Source organism: Centruroides sculpturatus, unplaced genomic scaffold (genome assembly GCF_000671375.1).
Source record: "Centruroides sculpturatus isolate CEXI.00-Female unplaced genomic scaffold, Cexi_2.0 scaffold1556, whole genome shotgun sequence".
In the NCBI taxonomy this organism is placed as follows: domain Eukaryota; kingdom Metazoa; phylum Arthropoda; class Arachnida; order Scorpiones; family Buthidae; genus Centruroides; species Centruroides sculpturatus.
The window spans coordinates 146,271-163,481 of record NW_019386139.1 but is presented as its reverse complement, the minus strand read 5'-3'; the positions used below and the strand labels follow the sequence as shown (position 1 = coordinate 163,481).

At 28.0% G+C, this 17,211-nt stretch overlaps 1 protein-coding gene across 1 annotated transcript in view; it reads left to right on the top strand.

Moving 5' to 3' along the window:
• The window catches only part of LOC111613769 (serine/threonine-protein kinase Genghis Khan-like), a gene marked incomplete at its 5' end in the record, with an annotated part of 36,996 nt that overhangs the window by 9,226 nt on the left and 10,559 nt on the right, over nt 1-17,211 (top strand). The window contains 4 exons of the mRNA XM_023355114.1: nt 2,072-2,178; nt 2,898-2,933; nt 8,904-9,082; nt 11,687-11,755. Of these exons, the coding sequence (XP_023210882.1) occupies nt 2,072-2,178; nt 2,898-2,933; nt 8,904-9,082; nt 11,687-11,755 (391 nt within the window). The remainder of the gene's footprint in view (nt 1-2,071; nt 2,179-2,897; nt 2,934-8,903; nt 9,083-11,686; nt 11,756-17,211) is intronic.

Genomic DNA, 17,211 nt, shown 5'->3' with positions numbered 1-17,211 from the left:
ATTCTGAAAGGTCTTAAGGTCTTCTTCGTTTTTATGTTGGTTGTCATGCAAAAATATGTTAAAAAGTAATTTTGATTGTTTACCTGAAAAATTATTATGAAATGTGACATAAAAATGGCAATTGATATTGCTAAGTTTTCTAACACTTTTAGATTTTAAAATAGCTGTATTAATTATGCAATAAGAATTGAAGAGAAAAGTCTGTAATACTCTCAATAATCTAACATTGATAAAAAATTTTTTAAAATATTTCCAAAAAAACAGACAATATATTAAAAATGTCTATATTCTGTCTTTTCTTTACATCTCAAGAAAAATAAGTCTTTTGGTAGAGTTGGTTTTTATTTAGAGGATTTTTTAATTGTGCTATTGCCAGAGGAAATTTTAATAATTTTTTTTGTGTATTGAGGTGAATGAAAAGCCTGTAAATAAAGATTCACTTCACTGAAACACTGCTATTTTCCTAAGAGGTGAAAAAAAGGTCAGAATATAGATATTTTTAATATATTGTCAGTTTGTTGAAAGTTTTTAAAAATTTTTAACTGTTACTGTTCTTAGCCATTTTATCAAAATTATTACACAGTCAAACTGGTCTATAACAGAACCCCAAGGGACCGAACAACTCTTCCGTAGTAGACAGGTTACCTATTATCCCTTGATTAATGCGATTAATAAATTTTTCAATGTTATCATGTTAATCAAATACAGTGGTACTTTGGTACTCAACCGAATAATCATCACTTGATACAACAGATTTTCAGTTAATAACAAATATTTTTATTGTAACTTTAATTCTTTCATTCATTCGTAAAAAAGTTCTCTAAGATAAAAATGAGTAACCAATTTAAAAATAAAATAAAATTTTACAGCTGCCTACCTTTGCCAGACCAAATTATACTCAATTCAGTTTGTTTTATTCATAAATGAAGGGAAAAAAAAAACTTCATGCAGAGCACAATCACTAGCTTGTTTTACAACCATTTCAAGTGGATGAAGTGTTTCAACAATACATGTTGGTGACACACTAAGAGTTGTTGCAAATTCACAAGTTGTTAATCCTTAACATTTTCTTCCCACAATTTCTCTTCAACAGCTTTTGCGGACTCATATGTTCTGTATCCTTTATATACAAACTTTCCCGAACAAAACTTTCAAAACCACATTTGACACATTTGGAGTTTACAAGCATCTTTCCCATACACAGTAAGAGTATTTTTTACTGTTTGTATAGTGTCCTTTATGAAACTTAAAAGCATGCATAATATGCTCAATGTGCATTTTATCTGCAGACATTTTGACTTGATTTTATTCAAATGAATATGATGTAAAAACACTTTAAAATAATCTCACATCAGGAATAATATGTTAAATTTCACAACTTGTAATTACATCACATATTTATATTAAGTAAAAACAGCTGTTAATAAAAATATGAAAAAATGTTCCATTTAAATTCCAATAAATTCCAAAACTGTAATATTAGTTGTATAAATGTTTTGCTATTCTGTATTGCTTATGTGTATTTTTTGACTTTTTTTTGAAATGATTTATATATGCTAGACTTGTAAACTTCTTGTTAAATTTGTGTTAAATCAGATAAAGATACCTATTTTTCCATTATATGGTCCAATTTTCCTTTCTGTTTCTGCATTAGACAGGTTTCACTATATACAGGTTAATTTATATTAATTTTTTGCGAAAAATTCAAGGGACTGAAGAAATTTTTCATTAATGACAGGTTTATATATATTACTATTAAATAATTCATAATTGGTATCATTAGAATCAGAAAACAATTTAGTTTAATAGTAAATTTTAAACAGAAAATATAATTTCTATTTAAAGGATAAAAATTGGCGTAACAGACGATCTCAAAAATTAGATAAAATGGAATTGCTAAGCTTACAATCAAGTTTACAAAGTGAAATCCAAGCCAAACAGGCTGTAAGTGAAGAATTAAGTCATGTCAGAGCAGAATTGATTGCTCATCAAAAGTAAGTTTTATTAATTTTATTTTGGTGAATTTTCATTGGAAAAATTTTAAATTTATAAATCTATATCTATATAAAAGGGAACTTCGAGATTATCAACAGAAACTTGATGCATATAGAAAAGACAATCAAAAGAAAGAAAGTAAAATTAGAGAACTCCAGCAAAGACTTGATTCTGGTGAAGGATGTATGTATTTATTATGATATTTGTATTAATATTTACTTCTAAGGATTTCAAAAGGTACAATTTTACAATTGATATAATTGAAATCAAAACAAATTCTGCTTTTACTTTCTATAATTTTATTCAGTTTAGTTTATAGTTAATGAATAAAAATATAATTTAGTGGAATTACTAGTTAATAAAAATTAAATATAATTTCTATGAAATAACACAATATATTTTAATTTTAACATGAAAATCAATTTGATATATTAATTAACTATATGATTTTTGGAGACGAGATTATTTTTTGCCTGTAAATTGCATTTTTTAAAAATTTAAATAAGATTACAGATTCATATCTATTCAGTACTTGACAAAATTAGGTAATATGATTTTAAATATAAAAAATCTAAACTGAAATGAATTGACTTCAATGAACATGAAATGTGCTCTTGCAAGTCACATGTAAAATCATTAAAAAATTGAGATCATTAAAAATCATTAAGATCTGAGTCTTAATAATAATTAGCATATTTATTCCACATAATTAAAATTTTACAGATTTTATTAATATATATGTTTTATCCAGTTACTGATTTTTGAGTAAATATAACTTATGACTTTTAATTATATGAAAAAAATAGTAAATTAAAATGGATTAAAAATTTGTTGAAATATTTTCAACTTTTCTTCTAATTCAAAAAACTAACTGTGCTTTGTCTTTTATCTTGCTGAAACAGACCCTCAAATAATGGAGCTTCTGCATTGTCTAAAGGGTAAATTTTAAGTTCTTTTTACCTTTAAATTTATTATTGTTTTATCTTTTTTATATTTCCAAAAAGTTTCTAAATTTTAAAAATCATGCATGATAAAAAAAAAGTATTTTACTGAAAATAAATTTTTATTCTTCAAAAATTCTGCCTGTATATAAGCTTTATATCATTATTAGTATTTAAATCAATATTTTATAAAATTTTAATATATTTATTTCCCAGAATTTAAAGTTACTTATAGGTGTTTCATGAGATTTTTGGCTAAATCTATCAGCATCTTATATTTTAACTGTTTTCTTTTGCCTAGCAGTTATCTTTTAATCACAAGCTGATCTTGAAATAATCTATTAAAATGCAAATGTATCAGAAATTTAATGTAAAGATAAAATTTTTTATGCAGTATTAATCAATATTATATGTGATCCCTATGAACTATTTTATTTGTGAAAATTTGTATTCTAGTATGGTTTATGTCGGGTGGGCAACTCGCAGTAATATTTTTTGTGACCTGTGTAAAATATGAATAAATATATCAATTTTCCAGCTTAAGGAAGTATGCAGCAAAAACTCAAATGTTATTTTCTACAATTTATGTATATGAATAGTTTTTCCACAATGAATTTAGTAAAAATTAAAACAAAAAACTGGCTAACAGATGCATCGAAACTAATTTAAAGCTAGTAGTGACTAATATTTAACCAAATATTTTTGATATATTACATTTACATCAATTCTAGAAGCTAAATTAAGTATACCTATTCTAATTTATAATTATATATGAATAAATAATTGTGATTTACTAACATTTTTTTTTTTTCTTCTTTTCTCTTGTATGCAGCCCGCATCAGTTCAAAAGTTTTGAAATGCAGCCCTTACATAGAAAAAGCTTGCCCATCCCTGGTTTATGTAATCTTCTCACAACCCAATTTTTTTCCAGAAGTTATAAGATATTGCTTTCAAAGTTCTGCATTGTAAAGTGCTGTGTGCTTTAAAATATATTTTCCATTTTTGTAAAATTTACATTTTTTCATTGATGAAATTAAATTCTTCAGTCCTTTCATGCTTGTGCTGTTTACAAACCAGTTTGTGAATGTCTCAAAGCAAATTAGGTAACTCAAGGTCACTTAACAAACATTATTTTAAAAATTCACCAAAAATCAAATTTTCATTATAAATGTATTTAAAAAAATCACATTTATATACTATTATTATTAGTTTTAGGTACAATATTTTCCACTTGTTTGTATTATAAATTTTTCAAAAAAAAAAAAAAAAAATGTTATGACTCATTTACAACTTGGAAATTTATGACATTTTGAAATAACATAAAATTTTTCAGTTTCTTTATTCATTTTTTGAACTAAGCCAGTTAAGATAACAAATATTGTTCTGTACATTTTCATATAAGATTTATGCATGTAGTGTTGTTGGTTTCTGAATTATAACACATTAGACCTGCATTAGTCATGTCAAGCAGATGAACATGTTTAGTTGTGTGGGGATCTCAGAGATGCAAGTTTTTATTTTAAAATTGTGAAATTATCAACATTGCATCAAAAAGTAAGATTATCTCTTTAATTTCTACATTTTTTCTTCTCTCTAATGATGTAAAATACTTGTGGATTGACAAAAATATGTTATTTATATTTATTTTAATGTAATTTGATCCAAAAATACCAAAAAGTAAACATATCGGATTTCACCTAGCTGTAAGGTTTCACAGATTGATGTAGGATTTGTCTGTAATTGGAGATTGGTAGATTGTCTTTCAAAGTCAGGATAGTAAAATTGTATTACTTTTGTAGGAGGGTGTCAGAAGACTGCAAGTCATGCCTACTTCTAATGTAAGCAAACCACAAAGTATTTTATGACCACAATAAAATGCTCCAATCCTGGTTAGTTGTTCAAATTACAATGTTATTATTTTATTGTACACAGAAGAATGTTTTCTTTAATGTTTAATTAACAAATAGTTTGTTAGATCTGATTAATTTTTTAACTGGCATGCTGGTCTTCTTCGTTTTTATGTTGGTTGTCATGCAAAAATATGTTAAAAAGTAATTTTGATTGTTTACCTGAAAAATTATTATGAAATGTGACATAAAAATGGCAATTGATATTGCTAAGTTTTCTAACACTTTTAGATTTTAAAATAGCTGTATTAATTATGCAATAAGAATTGAAGAGAAAAGTCTGTAATACTCTCAATAATCTAACATTGATAAAAAATTTTTGAAATATTTTAATTAATCTCAAATTTAAAATTCTCAAATGGAGTTGGTTATTTTGTATATAAAAACCAGCAGATGAGCCCAGCTTTGCCCAGGCAAAAAACAACAAAGATTAAGATTATTAGATTATTTCTTACTTCTAATCCTTCCATTCTAGTAGCCCAGGACACTCCCTAGTGGACGTTCTAGCAGCAGCAGTGTCATTCCGTGGTATAAATAATAAATTACTATTACAAATAAAAATAATAATATACTGAATTTCTCATGGTGTACCCTACTAAAACTCAGCCAAAAATGCAAAATACCGCATCAAATAATAATATACAGTGGAACCTCGGTATACGACCTTAATCCGTTCCTGATGTTTGGACTTATATCGAATAGGACGTATACCGAACCAACGTTTCCCATAAGAAGTAATGTAAAAATGATTAATCCGTTCTCATGTTTAAAAAAATGGCTGGCTTGAAATACCTCGCTTTCCTGGCTAGTTCCTGCTTGATTTTTCATGAGATCAGCATGTATCTTTTTAGCTTTCTTGCAACTAAATGGTTGTGATACACTGTCTCTAGCACACTGTTTTTCAGCTATCCAAAGCAAAAGCAATTTCTCAACATGATCTAATGTCTTCGATCTCTGTTTAGAAATTGTTTTAACCCCTTTCGCAACGTTAGCAGATTTAATAATGTCTTCATTTTTCACGATTGTCGATATCGTCGTTCTCGGAATACGGTATGCAACAGTTAAAATCTCGAACACTCATGCCACCTTCATATTTCTCAAAATCTTTTTTTTCAGTTCCATTGTGATTCTAGTCATTTTTTTAGTTTTCTGTTGCTTTTCATTTGCCTTTTTGCAATTCATGATTAATAAAAATAATAAAATTTTACTTACAAATTAAAATCAGAAGAAATTTAACAAAGTTAGAAACTGTGGCATCGGGAATGTTTAGTCTGGTCTAGTACACCGATAGTGCTACTTGTTCATAGATGGCGCGTATAATTGAATTAAGTCGTATACCGAACAAAAGTCGTATACCGAGCAAAATTTGTTTCGTCCAAACAGGACGTATTCCGAATTTGACGTATTCTAAAGCAGACGTATACCGAGGTACCACTGTACTGAATTTATTGTTAATTTAAATAATAGCTAGAGATGCTCCTAGTGGCCATTTTTGGCATATAGTGACAGAAAGAAAGAATCCAGTTTTTCAGCTTTATATATATATATATATAATTAGATATTGATGAAAAATGTTTAAAATAAAAAAAAATATAAAAAATTGTGGGAAATGTTCTAAAGGTTTAAATAAATTTATTCATTTCTGAATTTTTAGCATTCGTAGTGTTTTATCCTCAAAGTTAGTAATGTTTGAGTGTTTTAACTCTTAAGAAATTTTTTATATTCTTTAAAATTTTTCTTCTATACCTAAGCATATTTTTATATTCTGTTCTTTTTGTATTGTATATACAACATAATTCATTATGGTATTATGATGGTAAACATATTTGCCATGTAATGTAAGTGTGAACAAATGATATGAATGTTGTAATCTTTCATTAAATAGCAGAAATTAGTTAATGGCTTCTATTTATTTATGTAGTACTGTTTTTACATTTCAAATGAAAGTTAAATTATAAGATTAAAAATTTCTTACAAAATTATACACAAATTTTAAAATAACAACAAATTGATGTTTGCTGTTGTTTTAGAACTTTTTACTTCAGAAATATTTATTTTATTTATTTATTTCATTTTATTTCATTACATTTAGAGGAGAAGTCTTTATAGACATTTGATTTTTACCCCCTACAATAACATATCATAAAAACAAATAACACTTTTTAAAACAAAAACAAACAAAATAAAAACAGGTAACAAATCTTAAAAGATATGCAGCACTGTTTTACATTTTAATTTAAAATTAGGGAGATGGAGATGTAAAAATTTAACAAAATTATTAAGATTTTGCAATATACAATAGAAGAAAAATTGTTGGGATATATTTAGATGATAAAAAGGAGTAAAAACATAAGTAAATGAGCAAATTTTTCTCAATGAAATTTGGAGTGAAAGTTAATCTTGATAAATAAGACTATTAATTTAAAATATTTGTAATATATCAACTGATCAAAATATTTAATTCTCTCAAAGAAAGATGAATTCTAGCAATATTAGAATCAACAGTGAAAGGCAAATTACACATTTTGTTAAATGTAAGATATATCATTAATAGCATTAAGTAATCTTGTGTAAAAGGGAAGGTACAGCCATTGACCAGATGGGCAAGAGAAATAATAATATTTAGTAAATATTTTGTACATACACAAAACGACTGTGTGAATGCTGACATTCGACAGATATCGGTCATTCACAGTAACATCCACATAGAATAAGTCTTTGGTTATGTATAGATTTGAGGGAGCATAGAAAATGGTGTAAAGTTTGAAAAATACTCATTCTTTTAGGATGATCATAAATCGAAATAATAATCAATTGGAGATTTGGAATGTTAACAGCTATAATGGAGTCCTAATATTCAAAAATTTTGAATATATGAAGTGATATAGGGAATATTAATAATATGCCACCACCTTATTGAGTTTGATGGGTAAGAGAAAAAAATTGAAAATCCATTTGGTTAATAAAATTGGTAATGTCATATGATTCATGAGATATCCAGCTTTCAACAAGGATGTAAAAATTGAAATCATCACTAAGGATACTGGGTAAAGTTAAGAGCTTATTATTTATTGATCTGACATTCTGGAGGAAAATTCTGGATGAATTATTAGAGAAATACATAATGTTGTGTAAGTATCAAAAATAATTCTTATATAAAAAAAAGTAAATGTGACAAAACAAAGACAAATTTGACAAATACAAAAAACAAAACAACCCAGATGATGCACTTTCAAAATATTAAGATTAAGAAAAAGAACTAACTTGTAAAAAATATTCAGAATTAAAATCAGTTAATGAACAATATGCATCATCTGAATTAACAAAAAATATGGTTGAAGATAAGTTGGTTGGGTGAGTCCACTTATTGCAGGGTGAAGATAGTATGTAATGAGATAGTGCAGTGAATGATCCAACAAAATATGAAAAAACAATTGACTCTACTGAAGTAGAGACAAGCAGTTGGAATTCAGAGATAAATAATAAGTCTGTAAAAAGTATTCAGAATTATAATCAGTTAACAAACAATATGTACTATTCAAATTATGCTAATAATCAAATGATAGGGCCAGATCAATTATTAGGCTAAAACTTGACTAATTAATTACACATATGTTATCTGGACTGAAGTTAGGCAGTAGTTTTGCTGTCATCTTTTGTTAAATTTAATAATTAGAAATAAATAAATTAATATTTATTTCTGATTATTAAATTTAATACAAGATGGCATTATAACTGCATATCTTTAGGCCAAATTATGTAACATCTGTGTAATTAATTAGTAAGTTCCAACCTTGATAGTTAATTTGATTCTATTATTTCATTAATAATACAAAATTTTATAAAATTATCATGAGATAGAGATTCTACATATCTCTAGTGAATAATTTATTTATTTCTGTAATTTGTATAAAATGGCCTATTAAAATCTAAGTAATAACTGTTTATCATTTATCATACCTTAATCAGATTTTTATTTATATCCTATATAAAATTATTTTATGATATTTTATAAATCGCTAATTTGCTAATTAACATTCATATTATTTTTTTATTTTAGTTTTTGATAGACCATCCTCACAAATGTCATTTCTTGATCAATTCCTTAAAGATACATCTCAGTGTTTGGCAAGAAGTGAAAGTGGAGATTCTGCAGAAGCAGGAGATGAAGCAGACGTTGAAGACAATCAACCTCCATCTGTTGCTAGTAGCAAATCTAATGTTTCAGAAGCAAGTGCTGTAAGAAATTTATATACATAATTTCTTAATTATATTTTAAATAGTAAATTAATAAATATAATATTTCCTTTCTCAACTGTCTCACTGTCTAATGCTGGATTCACATTAGAACTACCAAATGTGGTTTTGATGGATCAAAATGCAAACAGTACTTGCCAGCTGGTTTGGAAAGATTTATACGTATGAGTGTTCCAGTAAAGGTTGGGTTAACAATATTTATTTAAAAGAATGACATTTTGTTAGTTGATTTTACAGCAAAATAATCACATTTAAGGATATATAAAGACACCATATAAACAATACCTATCAACAACATAAGATTGTAATTTTTGTATCTATAGTGAAGGCTTTTGGTTAAAAATTCTATAAACAGTTGTTAAAATATCAGTTTTCAAGTCTTGAGGTTGTTTGTTACTGTTTTCAAATTCACAAATCTACCCAATATGGAACTCAATTCAGTTCCTGTAACACACTTGTTGGTTTGTTGTCTGATTTTGTTTTCTTTCTATTTTCTCCATTAAATGATCTCTCATTCCCATGCTTAATAATGATGTTGGGCACTACATTATTCATATATTGTCTTTAGACAAGGCTGTAGGAAGGATAGATAGAGAATAAGAAGAAATATAAGTGGTCATGCTTGGTTTGGCTTTGGCCAAACCAAGCATGACCACTTATTTAAAAGTTTATTGGTTTGGTCTGATCATGGTCAGACTAAACCAATAAACTTTTCAAGGGAGTAAGGGTTATCATATCTGAGGCATGCTTTTCCCCTGGCAGCACACAAATCTATCCAGAGAGATTTAAAAATTAGAAAAATTGAAATAACTAGGTAAGTATTTAAAGTGAAAGCTTTATAAAGAAGCTTGGAGATGATGGCTGTAATTATGGCAATTCTTTCGATCAGACTACTTTTTCCCTTTTTCTCAGCCCTGTTATCTGTTTCATTTGTACCTTCCATGTCATTTTAAAATGTGATGACGTGGCACTTTGTTTTGATCAGTTGACTTTGATTTGCTGGTCTAGCAATTGACAAAAGTCAAGTCAGACAAACTGATCTGCTGGATTGGAATAACAGTGACTACTTGCAGTTCTTGTTGTCATTGCAGCTGAGTCTGGCATTATTAGTGTGAATCCTTATACTGGATTCACACTAATATAAGCAGATATAGCAGATGTGCAGTTTTAAGTGTTTTCCCAGGCTGCAGTATTGTAGCTAAAATGTATTTATAAGGGTAATAAACAAATATTTGTATGAATCCAACAATATGTAACTAAGTTAAATTTAAATATATTGTGTAAATTTAAATTAAAATAATTCTAATATATTTAGGAATATTTGAGTAGGCTATTCATTTTAAAATATTTTAATCAAAATTAGATGGCAGTCTATATGTATTGTACCCCTCATCAGAAAAATTATATATTTTTTAATATGGAATTTAAAGTAACGGTTTTTAACTCTTGTTGTAGTCATAAGAAATAATTTTATGTAATATATAAGAATTATTTTAGATACATATTGAAACATTAGTTTCTGAATGATGGTTAAAAAATAAAAATACGGATACATACTTGATTTATTACTTATATAGATTCATTCTATATGTTTAGGTTTTAACAATTTTTAGAATGAATAAATAAATATATATCCTGAATTTATTGAAGAAAATATTTTTGTTTTTATTAAATTTATTTACAATTAAATCTATCTCAAATCTCACGAGAACAAGAAAAAAATTCAAGATAGACAGAATTTGAGATATAGAGGTTCCTACATCGTAAACAGTAATAGGTTTAGTTGGAGGTACTGTATTGCATTAATACAATAGCAAGTAGAGTACTATAGATACCTATATTAGGTATAAACAAAACACTTTTGGCATACCTTACAGGAATAGTTCATTAATAGTTCTTGATGTGTGATTTTCTTCAACCAATAAGATGCAAGCCAAACTCATCGCCAATCAGAGAAAAGCAATGGAATTGCAATTATATACTATATTGCAAGAGATGTTTCTCAATCATAGTTTATGCTATCAAAATGTAGTCAATGATCTTTGAATTTGTAATTGATACTTTAATTTATAATTTGACATATAGAGGTTTGGGAAGAAAATTATTTGAGATAAACATGGAAAGTATATTGGCTGAAAATGCAGATGGAGAAAAATTTCAAGATAACAAGGTTTTAGAGATAAACATGTTTGAGATAGACAAGTTCAACTGTATTTATTTATTTTACATAATAATTTTAGACTGAATATCTATTTTCATGGAAATTTAATTTATCATCAAATTTTACACAATTTAGATATTTATACAAGAGGATAAAATCAGGTCAATTCTGATTGCATTTTCATGGAAAAGTATTATACATTTGATTTGCATCAGCTACTCTGTAAAATTGATTATGACATTGATGATAATTAAGTACTATATAGAAATAAGAAACTATTTTTATATTTTCAAAATTGAATGAAATATATGAATGGTTTATAGATACAACATATAACAAAGTTATTTTGATGTATCTATAAATTTTGTTTATTTATGTAAATTATTTAATTTGATTAATTGCTGATAATTTTTTTTTTTATTAAGGATCGTTTACAAATGTCTGTCTCACCTGTAATGGATTCAAGACCTGAAGTCAACCTTATAACACCAAAAGTAAATTTATATATCTTATATTTTTTTTCTTTCTTATAGTACATTTGTTTAATATTTCTGGATTTCTTTTGGATAACTTTTATGTAAAGAATCAATTTATTTTTACAATTTGGTTTACAGAAACAGAATTATCATCTTATAGAAATTTTAATAATTAGAATTAATTTTAAAACTTCTAGAGTATAAAATTAATCCAGAATAGAATTAAAATCTACTCTAGGTTGAACTTCTCTTGTAAATCTATTAGATATATAACCAAGATATGGTATCTGAGCTGCAAATCAATCTTTGCCTTTAAGATATGTATATAATTTAGAATCATATAACTATATAGATTATATTCTTACTTCAAAAGGGCTTGAAAATACCTACCAGTTTAATACTTTATTAAAACTAAGTAATAGCATACATAAATTTTATTCAGATGTTATTTAAATTAATATCTGAAATACAAAGGTGTCTTGTACAGTAATACCCTGAACTTAGGCGATAGGTGGGACTGAATGATAACCACGTAAGTTGGGGTATAATTTTGCATGTAAATACATACAAATAATTTTTAATTGGGTCCGGAGACTAAAGAAAACAATAATTTAGAAAAAATGTTTAATAAAATCTTATATAATACATATGTATAACAAATTATATTATTATACAATTTTTCACATTTACTTGATTATCATACCATAATTTTAACATTGTTTCCATCTCAGGGATAATACCATGACGTTTATGAATGATGCTTAAATTTAAAGATTGAGCATTTTTTACAGCTTCGAGAATTTTTTCTTTATCTTTTATAATTGTTCTGACTGTCGATTCCGGTAGATCAAACTTCTTTGCCAATTCACAAATTTTCATTTTTGTATCAAAGTTTTTAATAATGTTAACTTTACATTCCAAAGATAAAGTTTCTTTTCTTGTTTGATGCAGAAGAATCAATTCTACTTCATTTAGATGACATAGTAGAGTCTCTCGAGTCTCTGTAGATATAACAAACACAGAAATAAATAACACAAAATAAATTGTAGCAATGTGTCAATTCTGCACGATATGTCCGAACATGTAAGCTGAATAATAGTGTGGGGGGAGTGAGTAATCAAGAGTTGCGTGGTGCTCAAAAGACGAAGACAAATCTATGAGATTTTAAAATCGTATAACTCCGGGTTCGCGTAAGTCAAGGTATTACTGTACTTCAAATTTAATTCATTTTAGGATGTTTGAAGTTCAAATTAATTTTCCCGTTAAGAATAACAAAAACTTAATTAATATATTTCCAGACCCTAAACAATATGAATTTCAATAAACTTAAAACAGCAAATACATGTAATTTAAGATAAAAACAACACAATTAAATGCCCTGATAAGAAACTAAAACACAAAAGTAATAAATAAAATACATAAATACTGTATAATAAAATAAAAGTTGTAGTAACTGATTGCATACCATTGTCTTCAGCATCTTAAATGTGGCTGCCAGATCTTCAAAAGTATATTGCTTTTACACTTTGCAATAACTTCTTTTTTCACCTCAATTGTCAATATTACAACCTTCCTCTTAGGCTTTGTTGCCTCCACACACTTCTTGGATGCCATTATTAATAAGTAAAGGTTATATTGAGTTGAACAGACAGTTTTTGCATGTTTTTGACAGTTGTCATTATTTAACATAGATGTGTGATTTAATTATAACAGTTGTGAAATTTAATGCGTTATTGCTAATATGATATTATATTCTTTAGAAGTTTTGTTTAGAAGCTTATTTTAAACTTTTTACTACACATTTTGTTTGAATAAAATCAAGTTACGTCTTCAGATAAAAAAAAGTATTGGGCATATTATGCTTTGAGTTTCAGAAAGGATGTAACACTTCTTTAGTGTTTGAAATACAAGATACTACTGTATTACAATATATGCAGTATGTTTGCTCTCAAGTGTATCTCAAAGTTTGACATCATATTTTGAAGGATATCTTTTGGAATAACAAAGAGCACACATTCCATAAATGACTTGAATGCTTCCAAACTCTGAGTGGCCTAGTACACACTTCTTGAGATATTCCTATAAAATAAAAACTAAAATGAGGATTCAAATTGGAGAATACACAAGCTAATCATTTCTATTTCCATAGTGCTTTTAGTAATGAAAAGCAATGACATTGTCTCCAAATAATCATTCAAAAAGCTAAATTTAATTAAATTCAACCAAATCAAGTGATAAACAAATAGCTTGAGTACTTCAGTGAGTCAGAAAAGTTTCTTGTTTCAGATAAAATCGCATTTAAAGTTGATAAATGTTTTTATTGCACCACCCTGTATACTACCAAAATCATAATCTGTATGATTATATTGTATAATTTTAAATTTTATATACATTATCTTGCAGAACATGTTCAGACTCTTCATCATAGATACATCCCCTTCACAAATTATTTTTATGATAAAAAAACAGAATCATTGAAGAATTCTATAAAAGAAAATCAACAGCTGTGGAATTAACATTTTAATACATAGGCATTATGAACGAATTCCACTGTAGAGTTGTGTTTGATTGTAAACTGAAGAGGTGTTATTTGGAATTAGATCTGAATAGGGGTAAAGAACTACAAAAAATTTATTGATGCATAATTTCCAACTTTAGTAAGTTTGATAAAATTACGGAGTTAAAGAAATAAAGTTTTATTCTTCTATGTAAAAGATCAACAGTCACTATACTGGAGATTTGAATTGGTATCATGCTTAATAACAGTAGATTGAATGTAATAAAATGCATTTTAAGAGTGAGAAATTATGGTTTAGTATCTGGTAATCTGATGACAACTTTTATCTATACTAATATTATAAAGAGGTAATGTTTGTATGTATGTAAGTTTGTATGCAGCAGGTAATCTCCGAAACTACTCATCCGATTTCAAAAATTCTTTCACCAATATTTAGAATGGAACTTCAGGGTGGACATAGGCTGTATATTATTCCGTTAAACATTCATATAAATTNTTTTCATAGGTAAAATACTTGTTTATTATTTAAGTAAATATTCTACCAGAGGATTATTCATTTTATATGATGATCTCAGCATGAGCATCATCAACTGGTAACAGTTTTTGGGTTCATTCTGTGGGTGGTTAATAGTGAACGCTCTGCAACGGGAGTGCACTGCTGCTTGTAGGCATTTAGGAATAACAGTGAAAGAAAGATGGTGGAACCCCCACTATCTATAATATCATGTGGAGGAATCTATAATTCTAAAATGAGCTTTTAGAGGCAAAAGAAGGGTCCCAATTGTAAAATTTAACCATTAAATGGATTATTTGTTGAAAGAGCATTCAAAGTAGCCACAAAAACAATTAGAATGCTCGCGCGGAGTTACGTGGAGGTATAAAAGAACGCACCCTTTATTACATTTTATGTCGTACGAGGGTTTTACCCAATTCCCGAACTGTGTTAGAGTGAACCCATGCTATAAAAGCACCGTATTATACGGGGAATGTTCCCAATTCTCAAACTGTGTTAGAGTGAATCTGTGCTATAGAAGTGCCATGTTATACGGGGGTTACCTGTATTGTATTTTTGAACATCATTATTTTTTATCAATTAACCCAAGAATGACCAATTGATTTGACTGAAAATGTTAGTTACATTTTAATAAATTTTTCTCAGCAACTTAAGGTGTTGTGGTGTAGTTTATTGTTTGCTGAGTGAGTTACCCCGCCACGCGTTGTTGTGGCTCAAAATGTATCTACTGTATATAAATATCAACAACTCATAGCCCGAGTAGTAAATACATCACCAAACGATCGCCTAAATATTGGGCTATAATACGGCTAATTAAATGATTGGAATAAAGTAATTTGACACTCAAATTACTTTATTCCAATCATTTAATTAGCCGTATTATAGCCCGATATTTAGGCGATCGTTTGGTGATGTATTTACTACTCGGGCTATGAGTTGTTGATATTTATATACAGTAGATACATTTTGAGCCACAACAACGCGTGGCGGGGTAACTCACTCAGCAAACAATAAACTACACCACAACACCTTAAGTTGCTGAGAAAAATTTATTAAAATGTAACTAACATTTTCAGTCAAATCAATTGGTCATTCTTGGGTTAATTGATAAAAAATAATGATGTTCAAAAATACAATACAGGTAACCCCCGTATAACATGGCACTTCTATAGCACAGATTCACTCTAACACAGTTTGAGAATTGGGAACATTCCCCGTATAATACGGTGCTTTTATAGCATGGGTTCACTCTAACACAGTTCGGGAATTGGGTAAAACCCTCGTACGACATAAAATGTAATAAAGGGTGCGTTCTTTTATACCTCCACGTAACTCCGCGCGAGCATTCTAATTGTTTTTGTGGCTACTTTGAATGCTCTTTCAACAAATAATCCATTTAATGGTTAAATTTTACAGTTGGGACCCTTCTTTTGCCTCTATAAGCTCATTTTAGAATTATAGATTCCTCCACATGATATTATAGATAGTGGGGGTTCCACCATCTTTCTTTCACTGTTATTCCTAAATGCCTACAAGCAGCAGTGCACTCCCGTTGCAGAGCGTTCACTATTAACCACCCACAGAATGAACCCAAAAACTGTTACCAGTTGATGATGCTCATGCTGAGATCATCATATAAAATGAATAATCCTCTGGTAGAATATTTACTTAAATAATAAACAAGTATTTTACCTATGAAAAAAATGAATAATAAATCCAATTTAAATAAGGATTTAACAACATGTTTTTTAATTTTTGGAACCTAACTCTTCTTTTTGCATTAGTTCTTTGTTTCATATAACACGGATTTGTATAACACAGCAATTTTCTGGAACGTAACTTCCGTGTTATAGAGGGGTTATCTGTATATAAATTCAAATACAAATACAGTAGAACCTCCATTATCCGGACCTCCATTATCCGGATTTTTGATTATCCGGATTGTTCAAAATAAACAAAAATTTTACGAATTTGCTGATTTGCAATTGGCGAATTACGACAGTTTATGTACGTGATGGAAAGCATAACTTTTTTGTTTCAACAACGCCTCATCCAGCACAGTGGTCGTAAACTCTTAAATATATTTTACGTAGTAATAAAAATATAATTTGACATACGTATTTATAAATAATTTATATTCAAATTATATCATTTCTATGACCAAGGGCGGCGTAAGGCATGGATGACGTGGGCCACCGCCTATGCCTCGCGGTTCGAAGGGCCTCGCGCCTCGAAGGTTTACGCATTACTTAAAAGCCGCGAACGCGACGAAAAAATTTTACTCGTCATAAAATGATAAATTGTTTGTCAAATTTTTATTCATAAAAATGCAGTATCAACTGCATTTTATTTTATAAAATCCGTCTTCTTGCGCCACCAGAGGGCCTTTTAAACAATAGGTAGTCTGTTAGCGTTGGTCAGTAGTAGTCCAAATGCAATACG